Consider the following 27,509-nt stretch of genomic DNA (forward strand, 5'->3'; position numbering starts at 1 on the left):
TGCCAAGATAGAACTCAGAACGACGCAGGCATATAACATATTACGGTTGTGGAGTCTTCAGCATAAGATGGTTTTCAGTGCGGAGAAAACCACTATGTTGTTTCTTAAACGCCGTCTAGCTGCGACACGCCACCCGCTTGTCGTGACGAACGGCCATTCGATTAGGTATGTTATCGTTCAGAGATAACTGGATCATTTGAAGTCTCTCATCTTTGATGAGAGACTTCAATTCAGAGAGCACCTTCAGTTTGTTGCAAGGAAGGCAACTGATGCCTTCTTTGGTGTTCGTAGAGTCATCCATCCCGATTGGGGGTTGAATTACCGTACCATGCTCATTCTTTACAAAGTTGTCTGTGAGACCATAATGTTGTACGCTGCGCCCGTTTGGGCTCATCGTTTGCAGTGCCAATGCAAATAGGCACATATTACTGCGAGCCCAGCGTCTTCTGATGCTAGCTGTTGTCGGAGGTTACAGAACTGTCTCGAGAGAGGCAGTCTCTGTGATTGCCGGCATAAAACCTATCGACATTCTAGCTACTGAACGTAGTGAGCAGTATATTTCCAAGAAGGCAGGCCTTCTCACTTCTGGGCGTTTGCGAGAAATACTCGACCAAGGTTTTGATTCTTGGCAGATTAGGTGGAACGATTCTTCTACTGGTTGGAACACGCATGGTATATTTCCAAATGTTATGAAGTTGCGAGCAATTAGCTGGATTTTTCCCAATCGGTACTCAACGCAATTCTTCTCAGGACATGGTGCGTTTAAAAATAGTTTGACTAGATTTGGTTTGGTTGAGTCGGGCTTATGCCCCGATGGCAGAGTCGACGACAATGTGAACCATGTCCTCTATATCTGACCCAGGTACGAAGCTGAACGTACCAGAGTTGCCAGAGAACTAGACAGAGTAAATTCCTTTCTTCATCTGCGAGTCAATTGGAAGACTCGAAGAGAATGGACTATTGTGGCTGGCTTCCTTCGTTTCCTCGCGCTCAGCAGTTCAACTGAGGGAGTATAAGTAGAATAGAACCCCGGGTGGCTATGGACCGTCTGGACAGTTGACTGGGCGGAGGTAAGCGTATTGGCATTGAGTCGCGGTTAGATAGCAATTGTGATTATTTTGGCTTTTTAGCTGTCGGCGGAACGGCGACTACTGTCGAGGGCATGGGATTTGGTTTGGCTTACTTGGCATTTCTCTCGCCACCACCCCATTCGGTCGTCCTAAAGCATAAGACAGAATGTCTGTGCCACAAACGGCTACTGAGCCATGAAACAGTTTAGCGACCAGTGTCTTAACTAACTCCTAGAGCTAACCTAAAAGCGAGAGCGGAAATAGCGTGGTACCATACACAACTCGCTTTCGTGTCTCACCGCCCACGTGTCATATCACTAAAATGGTAGCCGCACCCCGTCAACTACAAAAACATATATGATTGTCAATAATTAATTTATCTTGTCAAAGACAGCAATTTGCTGCCACGCCTTGGCCGCTGAGTGCCAGCAAGTACCTGTCCACCATTAAAGCGCTTGGAGCCATAATCTGGCTGGTAATCCTACAAATATCTCTCGGTTAGCTTCCTACAGCAGCGCGGTAGAAGTCTTTTCCTTTAAGTAAACTACTGATGTCGGTTGAACAAAGCAACCACATCAAGGAACTACCACACGGTCCGACACATTGACTCGCCGCTTGTAAGTGGCCAATTTTCCCCTTGACCTCTAAGTTCCAGGGTGGCCCGGTCTCTGGCCTCCCCAGGAGCTGGGCAATCGTACATCATGTGTTCGTTCGATTGAACCTCCTTGTAGACGCAGAGCTCATCAGCTGCCAGGTGGAACCGAAACAAATATTGATTTAAATTTACATGGTTGGAGAACACTCGAACTTCCGTTGGCCTTAAAAACGAAGGAGAGGCATACCATCCCCGCAGATCCTGTATAATACTATACAAGGATCTTCCGTTAGTCATGGCTGCCATGCTTCCATTGCCAGGCTGTAAAGCCTCCTCCGCAGGCGGGAGATGGGCAACATTTCGAAATTTAGAACCGGTACATTGAGACCACCGTTCCGTTCCGGTACTATCCCGGCTCGAAACCGCATCCCAAATATCTCGGCCTCCCTGCCTCTTCACAATTTCCACATGGCCGCCCGAACTTTCACCACTAAACCGATTTGGAGAGCTTTTCCCAATATAATGGTAGCCTCGCAGGAGGTTGTTTTAAAAACACCAGTGCATACAATTAAGGCTCTGCACTGGGCACTCCTTATATTTTGAATAAGTGCTCGATTTCTTTCCAACCTATGTGCCCAAACGGACGTCGCGTAAGAGGTCATATTTTTGAAGACATCTCGGTACACCACGTATATTTGATGGCCCGATAACCCATAGTCTTTCCGAGCAATCCTCCTAAGTTTGTGCATCACTGAGATGGCGTCCGCTGCTACTTGCCTAATGTGGTTGCTTAACAGTAACTTTTCATCAAACAAAACACATAGGTACTTATGAACTCTAACTTGGATGATTACACATCCTTTATATTTAATATGGCGGTTACGACTATACGATAATTTGTCTGCACCCTTGAGAACCATAAACTTCGTCTTGGGCACAGAAATATTTAAATTTTGAATGTCCATCCAGTCCTCTGTGGTTGAGAAGGCCGCCTGCGCCCGGTCTGCTAGCTGTGGTAGTGAATTACCACGAATTAAAAGGAGATAGTCATCGGCGAAAGCCTGGACCGTGACCCCTCCCGAGAATGTCAGCCCCAAAAATCCGTTGAATACCAGGTTCCACAGCAAGGTATCAAGAACGGAGGGCATGGGTTACCATGCAACCGTGAGGTGTAGTGCCGTTTCGACAAGAACAGTTTTTGAATGAGCATATGACACTGTCGGCGAGATGGCAATTGCACTGCCGAGCGCATGGATCTCATGTAGCCGTGAGGTGTAGCGCCATCTCGACGATGAAAGAGAGTAAATGTCACGTGGAACTCTGCGATGGAGCTGAGTGGGAGTAGGACCAGACCGCCTCTCCCTGGTGGACCAGACCGGTGTCCGTAAATTAACCTAAGTCTGGGGTATGAACTAAAATGAGTTCACTAAGGGAGCTAGGAGTAAACTCTGTGATTACGAGCAACATTGCTGGTGGTATGTTGTTATTTCTATTGCCTCGATCAAGCGATATTACAAATTGGCTCTGTAAAATGTAGAATTACGCGCGGGGTTCGTGCTTCCGCGAACTCGGTTAGCTAGTTTAGAGGGCAATGATGTAGGACATTCAAGATTTCGTATGAGGCCTGCAGCGAATGCAAAAGCTGAGCTAAAAATCACCGATGTAAATATATATACCGAGGCATTTACATCGGTGGCATCCCAACCGAGGCCTGGCTTATTACTGTAATTGCTGTCAGGTGTAATCAGTTGATGGTCTATAAGAAGACTCCCGTTAACGCCCATCATGGCTATCACCGATTGGAGGGGGGGCGAGGGACCGGAATCGTCACAAGCTGGGCGTCTTCCCCTTCCCCTTCGGGAGTTGGAATGTTGCCTCTCTGAAGCAAGAACTCCTTAGAACCTTAGAACTCTCAACTTCTAAGCTACAAATCCTAATTAAGACATTTGCTTTTATATGGATTTGAATACTAGATCGTGGATACCGGTGTTTTTTGGTGGTTGGGTTTCAATTAACACATCTCAGGAGAATGGTCAATCTGAGACTGTACAAGATTACACTTCATTTACATTCATACCATCCTCATTCATCCTATGTAAACCTTAGATTAAACAGAAAAAAAAGGCCATGAGGTAGGCAAGCACTGTCCATGGTGTCCCCAGGGCAGCATGTTGGGTCCTTTGTTGTCAGTGATAGAGTTTGATTCTCTTGTGCGGCTGAGGTTGCACAACGGGAGTCGCATTGTGGCTTATGCTGCCCTCGAGGAGCAGCACATCCCAATCACTGAAGTAACTTTGCATGACCTGGAATTCACTCACAGTGCATGCTCTTCTTTGCAGCTGATAAATGGCCAAGGGCAACCACAGATTATTAAACGCCCCAGAAATGTCCAGGAAGATTCTCAGGACATAGTCCATTTCACTAGTTGTTACCACACTAATGAGTATGGTAACAAGGCACTGAGGACGCCATACTTTATGTCATCACACAAAGTATGGCGTCCTCATTGCCTTTTCCAGGATGAAACCTGTACCGATTCTCCATTGGTAAACTGCGGGAGGCTAACCTTCCATTTATACAAAGGTACAGAACCTTTTCAAAAATCTTACCAATAACCTGCCAACCGTGTGTCAAGGGCTTATACGATGATGTAACAGTAGGATCTTTGTCGCCACCTTTAAACAATAATTTTACAATTCTCTTCTTTCAACAAATTGGGAAGTATCTGCCAAATAACAATTGATTGAAAATACATGTGATAATTCTCACTGCTCACCCCAACCGGACAAACAAGGAGCTCCATTGTTATGCCATTGAAGCCTAGGACCTTGCCCTACCTAAACTACAGATAGCTTAACACAACTCGACCTCAGCAATCTCCAAGGACAGTGCATTTCCGTGAAAATGAGCAACCTCACACCGCACACGCAAATGGTATGCAGTCTCTCCTGCTTTGTAAACATCAGGCAGTAAATCGTCAAGTAATCTGTGTAAAATTTCAGTCGTATCTGAATTTATACTGTGCTCGTCGAGAGAGCAAACAAAAGAAAGTCTTTCCTATGTTTGTGTCCCAAAACCCTATATATGACTGCCCAGGGATCTTTGTTTTCTGCTTATGCACAAAGAAATGCCAGGAATCCCTCTTTGTCATACAAACCTTATGAAAATACTGAGATCTATGATCAATATATTCACCTAAAAGGACTGCCCATTGCTCAGGATCACGCTCACGCTGACATGCTCTTCTTAAACGACAGGCAACTTATTTCAAAGTTGACAATTTCCTAAACCATCATGGGACAAGCCTCTCTCAACCTGAACTGTGGGGAATTGAGCACTTGGCGGCATTGATAAAAGCCACCGACAAACTCTCTGCCAGATCCTCCAAATCCGAAGATTCCAGATCCCGATCCAAAACTCAAAGTCTGGCCAAAAAAAGTCAACAAATTTTCTCAGTCCACATGACTGTACAGGAAACAACCTTGCTGAACTGGAATGTTACATTGGTAGTGCTCACTGGAACCACCAACAATCTCATAAACAATCAATCGATGATCACTCAAGCAATCATCCATCACCATCACAAGCATTGGCTGAAAAAACCTACCAATAGTAATATTGATGTTCATACCACCAAACAGTCGACTACCATCTACCATACCTGGGTAGATGGACTACTGACCAAGTATATTAATTACCTGTAGATCATGTTGGGCTTAAAAGCCTTCTATTAATTTACCACCATCATCGGTGAAACTGCTATGCCGCAATAGTGACTTAGCATTTACATCCGCCCCAATAAGGATTAGACAGGAGTGTATCCCAGACCTCAAGATGACGGTCAGCAGGGTCTCTATACTGAAACTATGAACTTAAACATATAGATGCAAGTTTTGAACATCCACACAGGCAACAACATGATTATTTGAGAGCTGTCGAATGAAGACACAATCTATTTCCATTCTGCGTACAACAGCAGATATGCTTTCAAAGCCACAATAGAATCCTTCCAAACAGAGAACCTGGCTGTTCACGAGACACAACATATGGATGCTGCAATAAAACAACATCCAACCCTACACATAGAGCAATCTCACGAAGCTCAATCTAAACTACATTAGCACCCTGCGCAATATAATTAACCATCTAACTACATCGCACAAAATTAATCATTTAACACTAATGAGTTCAAGTACATAGTGACAGCCCTTTAATAACAACCACAGTCTTTACTATTCACAGAGTGCTTGGAATCCTTTCGAAGACATTGGACATCCTGACTTCGAAGGGAAGACACCCTCCATGGCAGTTAGGTTACCATACTCCACCCCCTTAACACCTAGCCATTAAGGGCATTACCGGAGGTCATATTCAGCACTTCAGCAACAGACATTTCCCAGTTTTGATTGCCGCAGTCAGGATGCTGCCACCAATGCGAATGCCACGAATGACATTCCCATTGGTGTACTAACGTTAACCTAAATGAACGTACTTACAATGGTCTCAGACAAGACCAAACAAATTGAGCTGTTCCACCCTAACAAAAATGGTAAAAGGTGAGCTAGACATGCAATACCAGATGAAAAACAAGAAGATAAACTGTGAACAAGGAAAACACAAAAACATGTAAAACACTAAAACTATCACTAAACTAATCCATACAAAACAAACTGTAAACAAACACAGACTATAAATAAACACGTAAATAACCTAAACTAAAACGCCAAAACAAGAAGTTAACTAAAAACAAAATCACCAACTATAAATAAACCTAAAGTAGCCCAAAATATAAAATAACATCTAAAACAAACAAAATCTTGTAAATCAAAAATAGAAACTAAACTGTTATACAACAATTAATCTACATTACTACCAAAACAAAAACATAAATAACCATGTAAAAATATTCATAACCTAGACGAAAACAGAAAATGAGAACAAAATCAAAACAGAAACAGATGATAAACCTGAATAAAAACATTAAATAATGAGAAACAAATGACAAAACATTAAAAACCAAAACAAGAACATAAACCATAAACAGAACACCAAAATAAACCAAAAGCAAAAACATAAACCAGATAGAATATTAAGTTACCCCAAAAAGCACATAAGCATCAAATACTAAAGCAGACAAAATATAAACATAATCAAAAACAAAATATATTTTAGAAAACATCTTTTGTTAAAAAATAAACACAACATGACTTAAATTCAAAAACATCAATAAAACCAATAACTATCATATATCGATTTGGCGACATAGAATGTCCCATGCATGCTTGTATGCAGGACAATCATCTGATCGACAGTCGTGCCCGGTCGGTTTCCCAACATGAGAACAATTTGGGCATATGGGCGACCCTCCCTCTTTCTTCATCAAGTAGTCTTTTGCATGATGGCCATCTTTTCCGCAAAATGAACATAGTTCTTTTTCTTTACAAGATTTCGTCACATGCCCCAGCCCAAAACAATGATAACAATTCACCTTGATGTATTCCTTAACCCTATAAGATGTAATTCTACGAACACTTGACCTTTCTGTATGAAATTCCTACGTAATTTTTTATTGCACTCTATAATATAATGGACTTCACCACTCTGGTATGGAGCGGCAAGACCTCTCTCTCATGGCCCATTGAAGAACCAAATATTTCTTCAACCAACCGAGTATCTGAGTCAGAATTATTTCCTTTCTCAACAGTCACCTTAGTTGCCAACTTTGCAGTCCCTTCTGCCAGAACTTTTTTTTGCCGTTGGCTGGACGAACCACTAACACCATCATCTGATACTTCTTCACTACTACTACCACCCACAGCAACCGACTCCACAGCCTGTTGCAAGTGAGCCTCCTGAGCCTCTTTTGATGCTTTCTTATAAGCAACCTGAGCCTCCTCCTCCTCCTTGGCCTCACGGGTCTCCTTCACCTTGGCCTCCTGGGCCACTCTCTTCATAGCCTCCCTCTCCTTCAGGAGAACACCTCCTCCTTCAGGTGTCTTACTTCTCTATTTGCCTCAGCATCCTCATGATGTACCCTCCATTCTTGGGCCTGTTGCTCAGCCACCACCTTATTGCAAGGAGTTTTCTAATTCTAGGAGACTTTTGTATCTCTTCATCCGAATCATTCATGCTAACGTACTAATATTTTTATTAGTAGTTTACTAATTTAGTAAACTTTACTTTAGTAAACTCTTTAAACTCTTTTTGTGCTGACAGCACAAAATAAAAATAAAACTACTAAAGAAGTAATAATGTCAAAATAACAACAAATGCACAATGAAAAATATTCTATTAACCAATCACTACCTATATAAACAAAATGTAACCCAATGAAAACAAACTACAAATGTAAACAACAACCAGCAGCCAATCAGAGAAGACCAATATGGCTGCCATTGCTAAGGTAAAGAGCAGTCTGAAAAGCCAAACAACTAACGACAAAAAACACTAAATTAAAATTCTAAACCAAGTTTTTAAACACCAAACACATAAACTATGGGAAAATCCGAAAAGAATACACCTCAAAGGAGTAACATAACAGTCAACCATCTATTCAACAAACCCAAATAACCTGAGGTATCCAAACAATCAAAACCAAATAAACGACGAAAATGAACAGAGAAAGTTTAGTAGAGCCAAGCAAAGTTTTTCTTCCTCTGTTAAATATTAAACTAGGAGTAAATGAAGCAATATGTGAATGCATTAAAAAAAGATGCAGAGTGTTTCAAATATTGTTGCAGTCAGTTTCCGGTTTTAAAAAAAACAAAGATAAAGGAGAGTGTTTTTACTGAGTTGGGTATAAGGAAGCTTATGAAATATGAACTATTTGAATATAAAATGGAGGAAGTATAAAAACAAGTTTGGAAAGCCTTCAAGGATAAAATTACAAAATTTTTTGGATGAAAAGGATGAAGTTTATAAAAACATTATTCAAGATATGTTACAAAAATTAAAAAATTTAGGCTATAAAATGAGTCTAAAGGTGTATTTTCTAGATTTGCCCTCAACTACTTCCCTGAAAATCTTGATGCAGTAAGTGATGAGCAAGGTTAAAGATTCATCAAAACACGTAAGAGATAGAGATGAGATATAAAGGAAAATGAAATGTGAGCATGATAACTGACTACTGTTTGATGTTTAAAAGGACGACCTGTGTGAGACCATAGAAAAAAAAGCACAAAAGGAAAACATAATAACAAAAATAAATTATAAAAAGTATAGTTGGCATGGTCTTTGTGGTAAAATTTATTGACTCTTTTGTTAGGCGTGCAATCAGGATATACAAAGTATGAAACAAATAATGAATCATTGACAATTTGGGGAAAGAATTGGATGATGATGATGAAATTATTACAGTAACAAATAATACATACAGTACAAGATAAAGTATGTGAGACTGAAGCCAATGGTAACAGAAAAAGAAGAATTTCTCATGTAGTGTGGAAAGACCCTCTAGAAATAACACATTGATATGTTGAACAGCTGCTGACTTCAACTCTTGAGTTATGTTAAAAATTTATGTTAAAATTATGTTTTAAATTTGAAAAATGAAAAGATTTATCTGCTCTGTCAATCTCTATTGTTTTAATCTCTCTGTTGTATTATGTTTACGTGAAAGAAACATGAAGCAAACGTAGACTACATACTGTCTCTGGTAGTTATAATTTTTGTTAAACTTTTAAGCAAAGTGTTTATGTTTTAAAATATGTTTGTGTTAAAATTGTAATATAATTTCCTCATGATAAAAAATTTTTCTTTTATTTTAATTTTGCTAAGTAGCAGAGCATTTTATCTAAGTAGGAGGAAAGCAAAAACTATTTTCTTTTTCATTTTCAAGTAATTTGTCTTATAACATTTTTATAATCTGGTTCTATTCATTTTTTATAATTTCTGGTTCATAATTTTAAAATTATAACTTTCATTTTCCAAGAATAAAATTTTGAAATAAATTAATTATAATCTGATAATTAATATAAAGTGGGTTTTTACAAACAAATGTCACAGCCAAATTATTAGAAAAAAAAAGAATATGGCTGTAATTAGAATGATAATGTAAAAGCATATAAAAATAGAAGTGCTACATTGGTGAATGAACTTTTTATCTCGAGTTTTCGTGAAATTGGTATATTTGAAATTACAGTTACCAAATATTATCACATGTGCCAAATTAATAAAATGGGGACAATCTGTAAACCTGAAAATGGCATCTTAATTCTACTTACCTCAGGGATCACAGATTATGAGCAACTCTGATATGTGATTCTTAAATCATAGTTGCTTTATATGAATTACAGCCACTAACATTTTAGGATAAATAGCGATTTAAAATTTCAACATTTAAATATTTGTTATTAGCAAAAATACATCTTGAAATAAATTAAAAGTTGAGAAGAATGATGCTAAGACTCGTAATAGACTAAGATGCTAAGACTCGTAACAATAAACCTACTAATGTTATTAAAAATTAGAACATAACGATACTTACTTTAATTTTATATCCTTTATTTGTTCTAAGTATTAGGTAATGGGCAATACCAAGAGGCTGAAATTCTCTAGGTACTCTAAGGGATAGAGCAAAACAGCCAGGTTTACTAGTGCTTTCTCGAACCATGAATGCCCCAACAGGTTCTTGTCCAAGAACTTCTAGTGTGATTTCTCTGAAACATAGTAAAAACAAATTATAAAACTCATGATGATTATTCATCAATAATCATACAATATAATTAATTATGATACAAAAGTACATCATACAAAAATAATGTGTTAGTAATAAAATATTTTGTGCTCATTTAAAAAAGAATTGTAAGTTATGATATCCTTAGACAGATAAATGTAATTTACAGGAAGTTGAAGATTTATCTGATTAGGCAGTCTTGCAGAAAAGATACCAAAAATATAATTTTATAAATTAATAAACATGCTAAATTTTTAATCAGTAGATTTTAAATATGACCTAGCATTTAGTTAGTTAAATTTAATAAGTATGCTTTTACTTCTGAAGTTGTTAAATATTATATTTTTTATAAAACAATGTAATTTATTACAGAAGTCTCCTTTAAGAAAGTAATTATTTTCAATAAACATTTTATTAACTGTCTAGCAATTTTTGTTTTGTATAATTTTAATGTTTTGGAGATACAAAGTATCTTCCCTTTTTCTTTTATTTAAAAAAATGTAATACTCCTTTCTGTAGAAGAATGCAATCCATGCATACACTTATAGCTGAATATTATTTTACACTGAACTAATATTCAAGAAGTTGAATATCATTTCAGTATTCAAGAATTTTTCATTTTAACCAAAATAATATTATTTAAATATTGCTTAATCCAAAATCACTAATAACTTAAGTTTAAAATTCTTATGGTGAACTTTTTAACGAAAAATTTTAATCAACATATTTCCACTTTTGAACAACGTACTGCAATAATAAACAATGCCATGTTGGTATCCAAGCTAACAGCTTGTAGTATTAGCTTGAATGTATTTTGAGGCATAGTTTTACTATAGTTCCTTATTATCTTTTTTTAAAAGAAAGATTTGAGGGGTGAAACTTAAACAGGTATCTTAGAGGAAGCTAGTCAAAAAGAAAAGGGAACTGATTATGAAAGTGCAATAACTTTTGTGTAAGCATCCTTCATAATGACTTGGTGCGTGGGATGTTGTTCTGGATCCCCATAACTCAAAATTTGGTTTTATTTATTACAATATTTCCTGGAGGAAATATATTCAAGAAGAAATTTAAAAAAAAAGGAGGAGATTCTCAGTATGAGTCATAAGAATTTTTGGTTTATTCTAAAGCTTTACTTGATACTAAATGAAATAATTTTGATTGTTCCACTGTTATTGCATAGATGAAGTTCTCTGTAGATCGTGATGTAAAGTTTTTTCCAGATAACTTGAGTTAAAGGTTTGTTAAATTAAAAATTCCGTAGATGACAAGATATATATTTTTTTATCATATTTGCTTAATAAGGGATTGCTATGATACAAGTAGCTCGAAATCATTTCAATACTTTAAGTATTTTACGTAAAAATTCATAAAATTGTTTAATTACATTCCTTTTCTTATTTTTATCATTATACAAGTTTTTTTCAACAGATTTTTCTCATAAAATCAACATATATAAAGCTACAAATTGTAAAATAAATTTAAAAAAAATAAGATGACGAAAGAATCAGTAAAAAATATAGATAATTCTTATTTAAGTGATATTTAAATTTTGGCTCTTTTAAGTCACGGAATTAAAAAACTAGCTAATCCTTAATTTATGCCATATTCAAGAAGTCAAAATTAATAAGAGTAGTAAAACATACATCTTTTATAGAGAAGCAGAGAAGAAGAATTAGTCTGTTTTCCCAAACAGTGAATAAAATTTAAAAATGGGTTTTGTACTAACATATTTAAAAGACTTTTTCCTTTATAATTGTTGTCTTAATAAAATCTTTTACTAAAATATATCCTCATTAAATAAAAATAAAATTCAAAAAAAGATTCCATGAAAGTTTCTATTCTATAAAGATTTTTATTTGCTTTAATTCTCACAACATGATAGTTTTTACTAAAATTCACCTCCAATTACTAAATCATAAACAACAGTTTATTTTCTTTACAAACACATTTTTTAAAAAACAGTAAAATAAAAACAAAACAAAACACTTCTTCACCCATTCAAAATGAAGAAGAAAACTTCTAAAGAAAGTTTTTTAAAATTTTATCTGTAGAAATATTTTTCTAACTACAATCTTGGCAAGTAAATTAAAAACCTTTAGCCAAAATGGTAGTGGGGTTTGATTTTTTACTCTATTCCTTTTGTTTTGGAAAGTGCATGATAAGCAAGTAAATGCCAAACATCTACTTTTCATCAGTAGAAGGCGATCCACTGGTAAAAATTTCATCATGTAAATTGTTAAGTCTGACTGAGATAAATCTATTCACTGTTTCATTAAATCAAGTTTGGCTGTTCAGGCTTAATAAAAAAAACCTGAGATAATGGGCAAACATATAGTGGGTGAAAATTGAAATGCAATGTTTCTTCTTCAGTGCTGTACAAAATGCAAAGGTTATATAAATGTACAGTATGCAAAGTTTAAATGTACAGTATATAAAGATTAAATGTACAATTATAGATAGCACACACAACAAAAAAAATATCACTCTCCTACCTATGAAAATTATGATACAGTGAAATTTTCTGCTAAACTGATGATACCATGAAAATTGTTTATCTGGTTTTTATACATAAGGTGAAAAAAAAGGTTTTTTTTTCAGTTTCAACTGCAGGATCTATGTCTTCCAGAAGAAGATTTAGTCAGGAATACAAAATATTACTAAATAAAAAATGATGCTATAGTCTTATTGTCTTCAATAATTTTCTTCATAAATTTACACTTAAAAATGTTATCTCAGAGTTTAATAAAAGAAATGGAAAAAAACGGTCAGACTGTCAAGTGGTTTTTGAGTTTTAGGCAAATATTGGCTGTGTATGTGTATGTAAGCATGCATAAATATATATATATATATATATATATATATATATATATATATACACATACACATACACACACACACACACACACACACACACACACACACACACACACACACACACACACACACACATATATATATATATATATATACACATACACATACACATACACACACACACACACACACACACACACACACACCCACCCACCCACACACACACACACACACACACACACACACACACACACACACACACACACACACACACACACACACACACACACACACACACACACATACACCTTGTGGTTTATGTATAAAGATTTCCTTTATGTAATGTCACCTGGAAGATAATCTTTAAGTAACTTGTAGAGTGACTTTGTATCATGTAGTTTTATTACAAGAAGTGATGCTGAACCATTCATTATCAATTTTAATTAAGAATTATTAAATAGTAAATAAGATATTAATTTTTTTTTACCTTGGTATACCAGCTTGAAACCATGGTGCTGTTCTTAATTCTCCTTCCTCAGGCCTATTGTTAAGACTGTCTGTTCTTTCTGGAGGTGGTGGGGGTGGAGGAGTCGGAGTTGCACCGGAAACAGAACTACTTGAACTTATTTGTGAGATTCTTTTTCCTTTTAAATCTTGTTCAGCTGAACCCGGTGAACTTTGAAGTAACCTGTGAACAAAACATATGTAAATTAAATGACTAAGAACTTTTAAGAAGTTTACAAACTTTCACAATGCGCAGTAAATAACTTAGAAAACACAATTCTATTTGTTACTCATTTACCTACAAATGTTCTTACTTGTGAATTGCTACTTCCAAACAGATAATACGTTTATCAGACAAGTTTGTTCACTTTTTAAATTTTAAATTACTTTACTTTTTTTACAACTTTAAAATTTAAATTTATTCATTTTTATTAAATAACAAATATTTAAAGTTGTGGAAAAATAAAAATAATATTAATTAGTAATTTGGTACAAACAGAAGTCCAGTTGTTGAACACGTAAGATAAAAATCTAATTAAAAAAATATTAAAGCTTAAGTTATTATGAATACTACACAAATTATTGCTGACATTTGAAAAATAATTTTAATTTTTTATGTAGTAAAAATTATTATGCTATTTGCAAATGTAGATAATAATGCACAAGAATTTATTTATGCCACATGTGATAAGAATTTTCTTAATTGCAAGAAGTCAGTTACATCTAAATTACAAAAAAACTTACCATTCAGATTTTTTCATAACATAAAAAAATTTTCAAAACTGGCAGATATACTTTTTGTCAAAACTTGCTGTACATGTCTTGGTAATCATGAATGTGATTTCACAGGACATGATACATTTTGAAGTACATTCTTATTAAATGAATAAGAGCATCTTTACAGTAATGATATGGACATAATGTAGAATTGAGAACAGATATATAAAAGATGAACACAACCAGATAGTAGAAAGAACTGCTCAGAAAGTGCATGTCCCATCAATGCAAATAAATGGACAGAGCCAAGTCTGGTGAGTAAGCCACATGCGAAAGTATTTCCCAACTGAATGCCTCAGTCGTTTCTTTGACTGGTTTTGCTGTGTGTGATGATGCATTATCATGAAGAAATATAAGTTTGTGTTGCCTTTTTTGGTATTATGGTCGTTTTTCATGCAATGCTTGATTCAAATCGATAATTTTTTGTTGGTAGTGTTCAGTATTAACGGTTTCACCAGGTTTTAGTAGCTCATAATAGATCACACCCGTCTGATCCTACCAAACACAGAACATTGTCTTCTTTCCATAGCAATTTAGCCTTAAAATCGATGTCGATGGTTCACCTGGAGTTACCCATGATCTTTTACGCTTAGGATTCTCAAAATATATCCACTTTTCATCGCCTGTCACAATTCGATGAAGAAATGACTTTCTTTTGGACCTGGAGAGCAGCATTTCGCAAGTGGTTTTTCGGTTTTCTTGCTGTCTTTCATTCAGTTCATGTGGAACCCATTTTCCAATCTTCTGGATCTTTCCCATGGCTTTCAAATATATGGAGACAGCTTCTCGTGTTACATTTAATTGATTGACAAGTTGTTGTGTTTGAGTGTCATCCTCATCTAACAATGCTTGCGATTCATTGTCTTCAAAATCTTTTGGTGGTCTTCCATGTTCTTTGTTTCTCACGTCAAAATCGCCACTTTTGAATTTTTAAACCACTCAAAGCAGAATGATTTACCAAGAACATGCTCATCATAAGCTTCGACAAGCATTCGATGCGATTCTGCAGCAGTTTTCTTTAAATGGTAACAGAAAATCAATGCTGTCCGCAAATCTTAGTTTGTAGGTACAAAACTCGACATGTTCGACGCTAATTAAAACTATGCTGTTGTATGAAATGTGTATTGTTATGAGTTGAAAATCTTTGTCAGCTGTCAAAGAAAGAAAATGGCTCCAATGGTGCAGTTTGACAGTAACTACATTGACAGCTAGGGTCATCTATGGGCAAATTCATATTTACACAACTGGTATATTAATTTACCTACTGAATACTGTATATATTTTGTTGACATCATAATTTTAATGTTTTGTAATCAAAATAACAAATTGTGACATTATGAGTTATGGTGTTAATGTGGTCATTAATTAAATAATAACTCAAAAGTAAGTTTTTGTTGTATGTGTTTGGTTTACATGTAACACAGATGTAGGATAATGAACTATTGCTAAACTAATTAAAAAAAAAAATCTATAAATTGTCTACTGCTTATTATTAGAAGATTTAGGTTAGTTAATTAAGTAACAAACTCTAATATTCATATGTTTATAAAAATCTTCAGCTTTCTGTTAGATGTGCTGTCAAATAGTTTATGAAGCCTTCAAAAATATCTTCCGCAGTCAGTTTGGCCACTACAGTTACATGTTTTTTATAATGTGTGATTTTTTAAAACTGGACTATAGTCCAGTTTTTTATAATGTGTGGAGGCTGTACATTATTATCTTCTAAAAATTCTTCTACAATTACAACTCCTTAGTTTGTACAGAGAAAAACATGGTAAAGTAGACAAAGTGAAGATTCCAATTCAATAAATGAAATATTTTTGGAGTACTTAAACACATCCAGTTGGGTCTCTAAAAATTTATAACATTAACTGTTAAATAACACTGTCTGTGATTATAATAGACAGTAACCAATGTATCTCATTTAATTTTTTCCAACTAACTTGATGTACAAACTTCACGTGCAATGTAAGACTTCACATTACCCTTAAGATTAAACACACAAATTATTACTACTATAATAATCTTGATATCAAAATATCATGTTATTTGTGTAACAAGGGTGTATAGCTTCATTTTGTAATACATTATATCAACCCATTCTAACAATTATAATGGGTACTAATAATTTTGCTGTTTCACAACTTAAAAATAATTAGTGAAGAAATTAGTAAAAATGATGATGAAAATATGAAAATGAAAATATTTATGACATTGAAGCAGCCTAAAATGTTTCACATGTTAGTATACTACCTGATTCTAACACTGCGCCACTATTTCCTTTTATTACCAATGACAGAACAGGTGCGTTATGTTTTGAATGTTATTAATTACAGACTTAACTTAAATCATTATTTATTAAAAGTAACCATAATAAATAAAAATTGAACCTACAAATGCCAGCTTTTTAAAATTATTATAAATAGTAAATATAAATAAGTGTGATAAAAAAATATTTCAAACATCAACCCAAACCAGATTTATAATTTAAAGAGTTTTTTAAAATGGTAGACACTCTTACACACTTCAAAGCTACATTCCAAAAACAAGCACAATTCATAAACTGAACCTTTCTGATTAAACAACAGGATGCAGTTCCAAAAAAAGATGCAATTTAGAGTAAAAATTAACAACCTTGATATTCTCTAAAAAAATAAAAAATGATAACAAATGAAAAAAGGTAGTAATACTAATATAAGAATGCTGTAAAATACACATGGCATTGCAAGATATGCAAAAACATAAAAATGATGGACTAAATAAAAGACAGAATTTAAATCCATTAAACTTTATGATCAAATTCTTAACATGTGTCTCTGTCTGACTTATAAAAACTGTAATAGCAGTAACATCAACTGACACAAAGGTCAGAACAGCAACACCATCATTAAAGGTAGCTGCAATGACAAATGAAAGTAACTTTTAGAAATTCTGAATTTAATAAATCTAGTGATAGTGAAAACCTTTTTAAATCTATGATTTAAAAAGTTTTAATTTTAAATAATCACTGACTGTTATAGAGAAAAACACAGCAAAATATGGTTGCAATCCAATAATAAAACCTTCACTGCAGTTATTGTACATTTTCCTACTTGCATGTGATTTTTTCATGAATGTTAAGAAGATTAATATTGTACCAACATTAATACCATATCAGTTCAGTTTTACTTGAATAAAAAAAATTCAATGAATTATCTAAAACTTTTATTGCCAACAAGAGTAAAATTCAGTTTCCTTTTGAAATGTAACTGTTATTTTTTTTCAGCTACATGATTCACTTATGAAAATAATTAGTAGTTGCTAGTTCACTCGACCAGCACAGTAAAACACGTCAGAGTAATATTAGTTCTATGAAAACTTTGTTCTATTATTATAAACCAATTTACAAGTTTAGGCACATATCCTAAATAACCTGATTTTATTACACCAGTTTTACAAACTAACAGTAGTATGAATATAATAAAGTGAATAAATGTATGTATATAAAAAAAATGTATGTAAGAAAGTCACTTACCTGTTATTATCAATTTCTATATGTTTTATGATATTGTCTCTGACAATGTCACCAACTCCTTCTTGAGGCTGTGAAGGCGGATCTGAAGGTGCTTGTACTAGAGGACATGAATCTTCATCAGGTGGGGTACTTCCCAACCCCATTGCAAGTCTTTTTATCAAAGGTGGTTTATCCATCAGTCGTTTATATGAGTTCAGTTCAGTGGGAGAATTACTCTCCTCACTGCTGGGGGTACTGTGTGTCGATTCAGAGTGGTGATGGTGGTGGTGATGATGCTGTGGTCGTAATCCTGGTATAGTAGATGGTGGTGATTTGTGTAGAAGAACTGTAGGAGATCCTCCAGATAGAGGATGTGGTTGTACATTCATGTTGCCTTCAATGTCACTTGACACTTTGCCAGGTATCTGCTTCGGCTGTTAAAAAAAGGCATTGAAGTAGATATTACATTTTATTAATGGCATAACCAGCTATTTGTTAATTATTTAATTTGTTATTAATTACTATAATTTATTATTATAGTAATATATTATTATAGATAACCTCTATCGGTTATAGATGAGTATCTCACTTTCATTTTGAATTCAGTGCATTTGTATTTGTGATAAAGTTGGCTTTGCATGTACAAATGCACATGTTCAGCCCAAAGTAGACCATTCTATATATGAATTCTGTGCTTCACAATACCAATAATCTTGTTTTTATTATTTTCTTTCTTTTAAAAAATATGTTTTATCTGTTCAGCACATATCTATCTGTGTAAGGAACATCATTGCTCTTAGAGCAGGCAATGCCGACTTGTTTATATTATAATTCAGGTGCTGTATATATCATAGCCAGAAGAGATAGGTTATGCAGAGAAGTGCCTTAATAAAGTAAAATTTTAAATATTAAGTATTAATTATGGTATAAATAGTATTATGTTATATTACTTGGAATTTAAGTTTTTTAAATAAAAAAAAACTATTTATGCATTTTTCAATAAATTAAAAATTTGAAAAAAGTAAATATTGAAAAAATTAAAAAAGTAACTGATTAAGTTCACTTAAAAAGATGAAGTCATCTATTTTTACAATTTATGAAACTACAAACCTTGATAAATGATAAGTAAATAATTTTGATGAAATATCGAGATAAGAAAATGACAGCTAATAAAAACTAAAAATTAAACTCAAAAGTAAACCTATAGCTGCTATATTTTTGGATTTGACCTAAAGTGTTTGATACTGAGACCGTAAAATTTTGATTGAAAAGCTTGAAAAAATTGATATCAGAGGTTTACCTCTTAAGTTACTTGAAAATTATCTGCTCGATAGAAGACAATATGTAAAATTAATGGAATAAAAAGCTACCTACAAGATCTGAATATGGTGTTCCTCAGAGAACTATACTTTAGCCTTTATTATTTACATTATGATATATTTTAACTACAAAATCTTTATTGTAAAATTTTATCTTATGCTAATGACACAGTTACAATATTTTATGGAAATTCCTGGTTTGTAGTTTATATTAAACTTCTAGATTCTAATAAATTTGCTTTAAATTTAAGGCTGTATGTTTAATTTTTTGTGGTCATTATGATTGTATTTCTACTGATTTTAATGTTGTTATTTGCAATGAATTTGTTCAAAGAAAATCTTATACAAACTATTTAAGTATTATCATTAAACATTTCAGATGCAATTGTGAAATTTCAAATAAAATAAAATAAACTGTTTTCACATCTAGACTAAGCGAAATTCTTCCTGTTCAAAATTTATTCACTGTATGTGTGAAATTTATGACAGTATTATTAACTATGGTTTAATTACATTGGGGAGGGGGGTCAGCTAATAAAAAAAAAATCAAATAAAACAATTAAAAACTATACATAACAAAATTGTAAAAATCAAATAAAAAATACCAGATTGCCACTCAATTTATTTGAAAAAAATATGTATTAGAATCTTTGAGTCATTACAGTGAAATAGCCTAAACTATACAAATACTTGTAATCTTTCTAATGAAAATATAAATCCATTCAACTATTGAGAATAAATAAAGAAGATGGCTGAAGGAATCATAAATATACTGCTATGTATTATTTTAATAAACTGCCCCTTGAAACTAAAAGTCTAGTATCAAGAAGTTGTAAAAAAATATTAGAAAAGTCTATAAGACAAATGAACTTGAATTTAGGGTGTTTCACATTCATGATTATTTTTGTTTTCAAGTCTAATTTTAAGTTTTTTAATTTTTTTTCTATTTTCTTGTATATTTTATTTCTTTTATTATTATTATTATTATTATTATTATTATTAGTTTTTAATTTTTGTATTTGTACACCTAACTGTGTACAAATGTCTTGGCATCTCTGCAGAGTATTGTTGATATATAATGTCTGTACTGTTTTAGTATATCATCAGATATTAAATAAACATAATTCTACTAATTTTGTATCCAAAACCAGCCTTTAGTATTGGTGAACTAGATGATTGCTTAGTACCTGCATATTCTTACGACAAGTTATATCTTACATGCAGAGGACTTTTTAACTGAAAGAGGAAGTTCTTAATTTGACCTGAATATTTTATTTTGTAATGTTCAAATTTTACTCTTTACCAAATACATGGATTTTGAAGAGTATTTATTTTTATGCTTTAATAATCAATCTATCTCATCCTTTTGTTATCCAGATGTACAAATGCATGCCTGTCAGTGTCCATAATTAATTTATTTTTTGTTACTTTAATACTAATGATTAATTTATGCAAACATTAATTTAGAGAAACTCAATGAAAAGGACTACTTCTAAAGACTTAAGGATGTCTACAATTAGTGGATCTATGGCGACTGATGTATATCTATTAAAAGATTGTTCCTGCAGAAAATAATAAACAAAACGATCTACTAAAATATTTTTCTGAAAATAAATTATGAAAACGTTAATAAATAAATAATTAAACGATAACGTATGCGTGCGCACATGCTGACGAAATCGGGAGAAAATAAGTTTCAATTCAACTATTTAAGTAAGTTCTTTACAGAGGCTGAACTGTGGTTGGAACGGGTTGGTTGTACCAATAATACCTGCAAACGTATATTAGGATAAGATTGGAAGGGCGAGCGGTAAATCGCGTGTATCGGTTTGGTGGCGCGTGGTCAGAGCTCCTGTTCCGCTATTCGATTACGAGCAATAATTAATTACCCTTCTGGTTCATGATTAGCCCTATATCGAATTACATCTGGATACTGAATTCCCGCCTCCCACGTTAATGATCATCCTGCTATTATTACCCCACCATTAACGATTCAGTCCCAAGCCGTGTACAGATCACTGTTCTCCAGCTCCGTGAATCTAACCAGTGAAATACTAGAAAATGAACAATAATTATGTTTCACAGTCGTTAATTGTAGTAATCATTACAAATAATAAAACTTACGCACTAAATATACAGGGATATTTTATTTTTTCGTAAATATTATTTTAGACAGAAAACAAGAGGTAAATATATGTTGCATTTGTAAATTAAAAATACATTTAAATATAACAATTTTTTCAGCGTAAATTGATTTTCCAGAATTATGTACCTCGAGCAAATCGACATATTTTTGTTTACGCTTACGTACATAGATTTACGCTTTTCTTTTGCCATTTTACAGTGGCGGCTCGTAGCTAAAATTAGTGGGGGTGTTGCTCCATAAAGTTTTTTCTGGGCCTTTTCAAGGCCTTGGTTAAAGTTTTCTGTAAAATAAAAGAACGGAAAAAATGAATAAAATAGAATAGCTGGAAGCAGGATAATAATCTAATTCTACACTTGATTACATTTAAGAATATCGTACACGGTTTTTAAGCACATCACACGCGGAGTAAAAAAAAACTACCTTCACCAGCACGCCAGGGTCGGCACTGCGTGGGGGGGGACAATGTTCTCTCTCCATCACAACTTCGCGTGCAGCTTTCTATGTGAGCATGCGCACAACAGCCAAACATCACGCCGATGGAACTGTGAAGCGCACAGTTCCATACAATGATTTTTGTATCTTTTTCATAAACTGGGGTATGGCTACTGATATAAAGCTTAAGGATTATATGAGTTCAATCATCACAATGTATTGGAAAAAGATCTCCACGCCCCCAAAAATTACGTCAGTCTCGACCCAATGTCAAAGTTATGCTCTCTGTTTTTTCGATTTTAATGGAATTGTGCATATAAATTCTTGTCTCAAGGTGAAAACAGTAAACCGTGCGTACTATCAAGGCGTTTTGCAACGGTTACGTAAAAACGTCGCAAAAAGAGACCAGAGTTGTGGCGAGACAACTCATGGTTTCTTCACCACGACAATGCTCCTGCACACTCGGCTTTGTGCCAAATATCAGATGACTGTCCTCTCTCAGCCTCCCTAATCGCCAGACCTAGCTTTTTGCGATTTTTTCTTATTCCCGAACTTAAATTCAGTGATGAAAAAACGCCGTTTTGAGACTAGTGATGACATTAAAACAAATTCGTCACGGACCTAAAAACGCCATTTCAATTGAACCTATCCAGAAATGCTTCGCCAAGTGGAAACACCGCTGGGAAAAGTCTGTAAATAGGGGAAAGGAGTACTTTGAAGGGAACAAGGACCAATAATCTATAAAATTAACAATAAAGATTAAAAAAATAAAGACCGTTTATTTTCTGAATAGACCTTGTATGTACACTTTACGACGGTGAGTAGGATATACATGTATTAAATTAAATACTTTGTATTTAAAAATAAAAATATCGGAAATGGATTATAAGATGTTCATCAAGTATAAATAACAATTTTGGCTGTTTAGTTTCATTTTTAACATATTTAAGGCCACTAATTATAAGTGTTATAACTGCAATAAAAAAAAAGAAACTTACATAGTTTAAAATAATTATTGTACAATAGTTAATTTATAATACGAAATTCGATGAAGGCAACACATAATATACGATTTCTGTACGAGCTGAAATTGGATGTGTAACATCCTCATAATTGGAAATCATAAAATTTATTAATTTGCGATTCGGCAGATCTATATAAAACACTATAAGAATAATATTTTACAAATTGAAACAATCAATCGGCTAACCGGCCAAATTAAGGCCTACTGAATCATATTTCTAAAGGTAGGCTTGTTTCGGATTAAGCTAAAATAACCTCTTAAATAAAGTTCTTACAAATTCTAAAAGGCAATCAACAAACGCAAAACTTAACAAGCTTGAATTTACAAAATGTGTATGTTATTGAGAAACTCCTCCTTTTATTGAAATCACTTAATAATTAATATCTTCAGCTACCAAAAAATTATTTATAGACATAAATACAAACAAGTAATTAAACAATTATTTATAAATAAGGTGAATGTACAGGTTAGCATATTTGCTTCTCATTTTCCTGATACTGGATTTGATTCCCGATTATTAGCATTTTCTCATTAATTTAACTGGAAACGGGAAGTCTACCAGTTTTATTTTATTTGAGAAAAATGATCTAAAATAATTATAACATTTTCGCATCAGATAATTAGGGTTGAAATCGTGTAGAATGTAGAAACTTACAGCATACAATAAAAGATAATATCTCGTTAATATCGATTAAAATTTGTAAAATTTAATAAATATAGAGAAAATTATATCATGATGCTATATTAATCAATCTAGATAATTGTATACTGTCCCTAATGGATTATTTGATAGTGTAACAATTAGACGATACTGTTGTATTAAATCGTTTTTAGTGCTGCTAATGATTTCTCTAACATCAAAAAGGAGATCAACTTTCAAAGGATTCTCCAACTCAAGAGTTCTTTCTGAACAGTATTGAGGTCGTTTAAACGAAATTCTTAATAACAGCTCCCAAAATTCTACACTCCAACACACAGACTCTATTTATTATATAAATTATCTCAAAAAATGAAACGATTAGCCGATTGTCTAAACACATTATGAAAGGGTTAACTTAACAGAAATAGTTTACTTTGTTATGTTAACAAGAAGGATATTTTATTTCTATTGTATATCAATATTTCTTTTTTATTAATGATTCTGTTTCGTAAATTTTTATTTTTGTTTAACTTCTACTAGGATCAGGAAACGGGTCGACACCCCTATACAAACAAATCATCGAACATTTTAAGTAGTCTCATTTTAATCCCTATACAACAACAATAGTGATTAATGACTACACAGTTTTACTGAAGATACTAATGCAACTTTTTGATTTTATGGTGTTTTTACTTCCTTGTTACGAAGTAAAGGAAGTATTGTAATCGTGAAAAATTTCGGTTTTCAGATTTCAAAGGGAGTTATCCATTTTGACCATCCCTGAATCAATTTTGACTATTTTCGGCGTGACGTCGAATGTGTCCCGCATAACTAAAAAACGATTAGTCGTAGAATGTTGAAATTTTGGGTTTAGGACTGTTGTAACATCTAATTGGGCACCTTCCCTTTTGATTGCAATTGATGAACCAAAAATGCCCCAAAAAACCCAAAATCCAAAAAAACAATGAATTTTGGACTTTTTCTTAACTGCAGTAATAAGCCCTTATTGAGAGCTTTTCAATAACGTATCATAAGTGGTACTTATTTTCAATGGTTCCGGAGCTATAGCCAAATAAAATTTTAATTAATAAATTATTTGGATCTTACAAGGGGAGGGCACATCGGTTCGAATCCGACTTTATTTCCTTTTTTTAACTTTTCTTTTTCTTTTTAATTGAAATATATTGATTTATTAATAATTATTATTCTCTGATTGTAAAAAAAAAACTTTTACAATAAATAACAATTAAATAACTGTAAAAAAAAAATATATATGAAAAAATCAGAAGTTATTAGTGAAATATGTAATTTAATACAAGGAAGAAATGTGGTGTCCACATCAAATTTTTTTTACAATGAACAACATGAAAACTCCATTAGATTATACACTACATAAATTAAAGTTAACTTATTACAATTAACTTATACTATTTCCATTCGTTTCATTAGTTTTTAATAAATTGTTGTTTACTGATGACTCTATAACACATGAAACTTTACGAAACGTATTGTCAACATAAATCAAACGTTAATCACCGTAATAAAAATGGCGACGAAATTTCATAAATGAATTAAGGTCTAATAATTAACGTATAAATATTTATCCGTAATTCTTTAATTATTTCTTAAATAGCTATTTATAACATTGCGATTGATTCTTATGACTTTCTGGAAGTTTCCAGATATCTGGAATAGCAATCTTGAGTAGGGCTTGCAGGCCCCTAATCAGGGGCCGTGTCCCTCGTTTGTGAAATGAGTGTCGTCTCTATATTTCATTACATGAATTGATCAAAAGACTAGGATGTGCTGTTAATTGGAAACTGATAACAAAATTATGATCGGGGACAGGATCGAGGAACAGTTGGCGTTAAAATGTAATTTCAGTCACGTCTCGAAGCTAAATTCCCGAACAGGGAAATTAGCGCTAGCTATAATATACTGCGCTCACCGCAAAATATTGGATGTGAAATAAAGCCGTTTATTATTTTCCATGACCTGTTTAGCTGGTAAAAGAGAATAACAAACAAATTCTCAAAGTTCTACAACAATAAAAAATACTACGTTTATTTGACTTCATCGTAAACGTTTTCCAAGTAGCTAACTAAATTGTGGATGTAATAATTTGGACAAAAAAAAAATGTTAATAAGATTAATGAAGACTTTTTCAACGAGAAAATTATCAAGTTGCATACACGATCACGCTAGTAAAAAACAAAAATTTATTCGTATTTTTTTTTCACCTCGCTCCGGGAATTTATCCCGATCGCTTATTTCGAAAACAGCTAATCGAATCGAGCTTAAACTTGCTCCAATTTTAATCAGCAGTGATAGGTTTTGACATACATTCCTTGACGAGTACAAATATTAATGATTTTCAATATTTTTGTCAACAAATTTCATGAACCGAACAGAATATTGACAAAAAAATCGTACGAACATACAGTGCGATGAGAGCTACAACGTATAAACGCAGGCCCCCTGAGGATAATTCCTTAAACAAACTTTAAAATTCTTATGTAAATTTATTATAGAAACTTAACTTTTAAGACGGCTTTTATGTGAACCAATAAACGTTTAAGAATCTGATCGACCGACTAACTAATAAATAATGTATAATACGATAGTGTGATTTCAAAAATAACAAAATAAATCGATTTAATTATAATAAAATTTTATAAAAGTTGAAAATTAACTTACATTTAGTTCATTTTATTTAATCGGTTGCAAAATATTACAAGTAATTACAAAATTAAATTTAAAAAATCATATAAAAAAAACTCGGCTAAAAACTTAGAAAGAGGTGAATTAAAGAGAGGAATTTTCGAATGATTGTCGAAGAATTATTTAAAATACTGAAAATTTCACGCTTCTACAAATTTACTTTTCAAAGTTTACAGTCAGTACATGCAGTAATGACGAAAAAAATGATAACATTTGCTTTTATTATAGCCTTAAAAATGAAATAGGCTAAAGAGTTAACGAATGAACAACCCATACTACAAGGTCGTTGTGTGTTATTTTACAAAAAAACAACATAAATATGATTTTATTAAAAAAAGGACAGCAAGATGTGAAAAATTAAGTTTCACTAGTTTTTTAAATTTGATTAATCACTTTATGAAATATAAACTGTTAAGAGAAAAGTAATCAAAAACACTAATGACATTTTAATGCAAATTAAATGAAAAGCTTACATTAAATTGTGATACAAGCATTATTTGTATCACAAACTAGACAAAATAATGCTGGAATAATAACAATAATATTTGAAATTTTTGGAAATACGATTCAGTTAAAATGTGAAACCAACAAACTGGCGTAAACAGCCCATCATTCGGTGATAGGCAAAATGTTTTAGTAAAGAGTTGTTAGCCGAGTACTCGAACGGCTCAGAGTTTAGTTAATTGCTGTTAAATGAATCATCTAAAAGCATTCGGCTTAAATTAAACTGATGCATTAATGATGACACAAATTACCATACAGTACAACGATGCACATGCAAGCAGTTGCATGTTTATATCCATCATTAGCTTAACTCAGCTGCTTTACATTAATACTGTATTACCGAGCCGGTTTGCTGAATTATCCAGCGTTATCTCCGGGTGCTAGTTCTTATCGATTATCCCGGAAAGAACTCTCGGTAAATATTCGAGTATTTGGTTTAATGCTTATCGTCAGAAATTTTTAAGTAAAATTCATCAAGAAAAATCACAAGGTATCGTTAAAATTTTTTAATTGTTGAAATGAAAAATCAGAAGGAATTGGTTTCAAGAAAGTGTATAACAGTTAAAGCGGAAGGTTCAAAGCAGAAGAGGCTATGTCAGTAGGAATGGGGAGTGGGAGGAATTCAAGATCGCTAGTTATTCTACGATCCCAACTCAGGAAGACTGTGTTAAAAGTAGTTTTGAGAGCGGAGGTACTTCGAAACGCGTCAACTACAAATATTAGTGACAATGCTAGGAAGAGCAGAAATCACCACTGAAATCAATTTAAGCAGTCTAATCAGAACAAAAATTTTATT

The 27,509-nt window shown here is 33.2% G+C and overlaps 1 protein-coding gene across 4 annotated transcripts in view; it reads right to left on the minus strand.

Moving 5' to 3' along the window:
• Positions 1-27,509, minus strand: part of LOC142318210 (EGFR adapter protein-like) — a 1,091,782-nt gene that overhangs the window by 11,118 nt on the left and 1,053,155 nt on the right. For all 4 annotated transcript variants that reach the window (XM_075354771.1, XM_075354775.1, XM_075354773.1 and 1 more), the window contains 3 exons: positions 17,949-18,361; positions 13,641-13,841; positions 10,151-10,322 (listed from right to left, as the gene is read on the minus strand). In XM_075354771.1, coding sequence (XP_075210886.1) covers positions 10,151-10,322; positions 13,641-13,841; positions 17,949-18,361 — 786 coding nt within the window. The remainder of the gene's footprint in view (positions 1-10,150; positions 10,323-13,640; positions 13,842-17,948; positions 18,362-27,509) is intronic.

The sequence above is a fragment of the Lycorma delicatula genome, chromosome 1 (genome assembly GCF_047948215.1).
Source record: "Lycorma delicatula isolate Av1 chromosome 1, ASM4794821v1, whole genome shotgun sequence".
Lineage (NCBI taxonomy): Eukaryota > Metazoa > Arthropoda > Insecta > Hemiptera > Fulgoridae > Lycorma > Lycorma delicatula.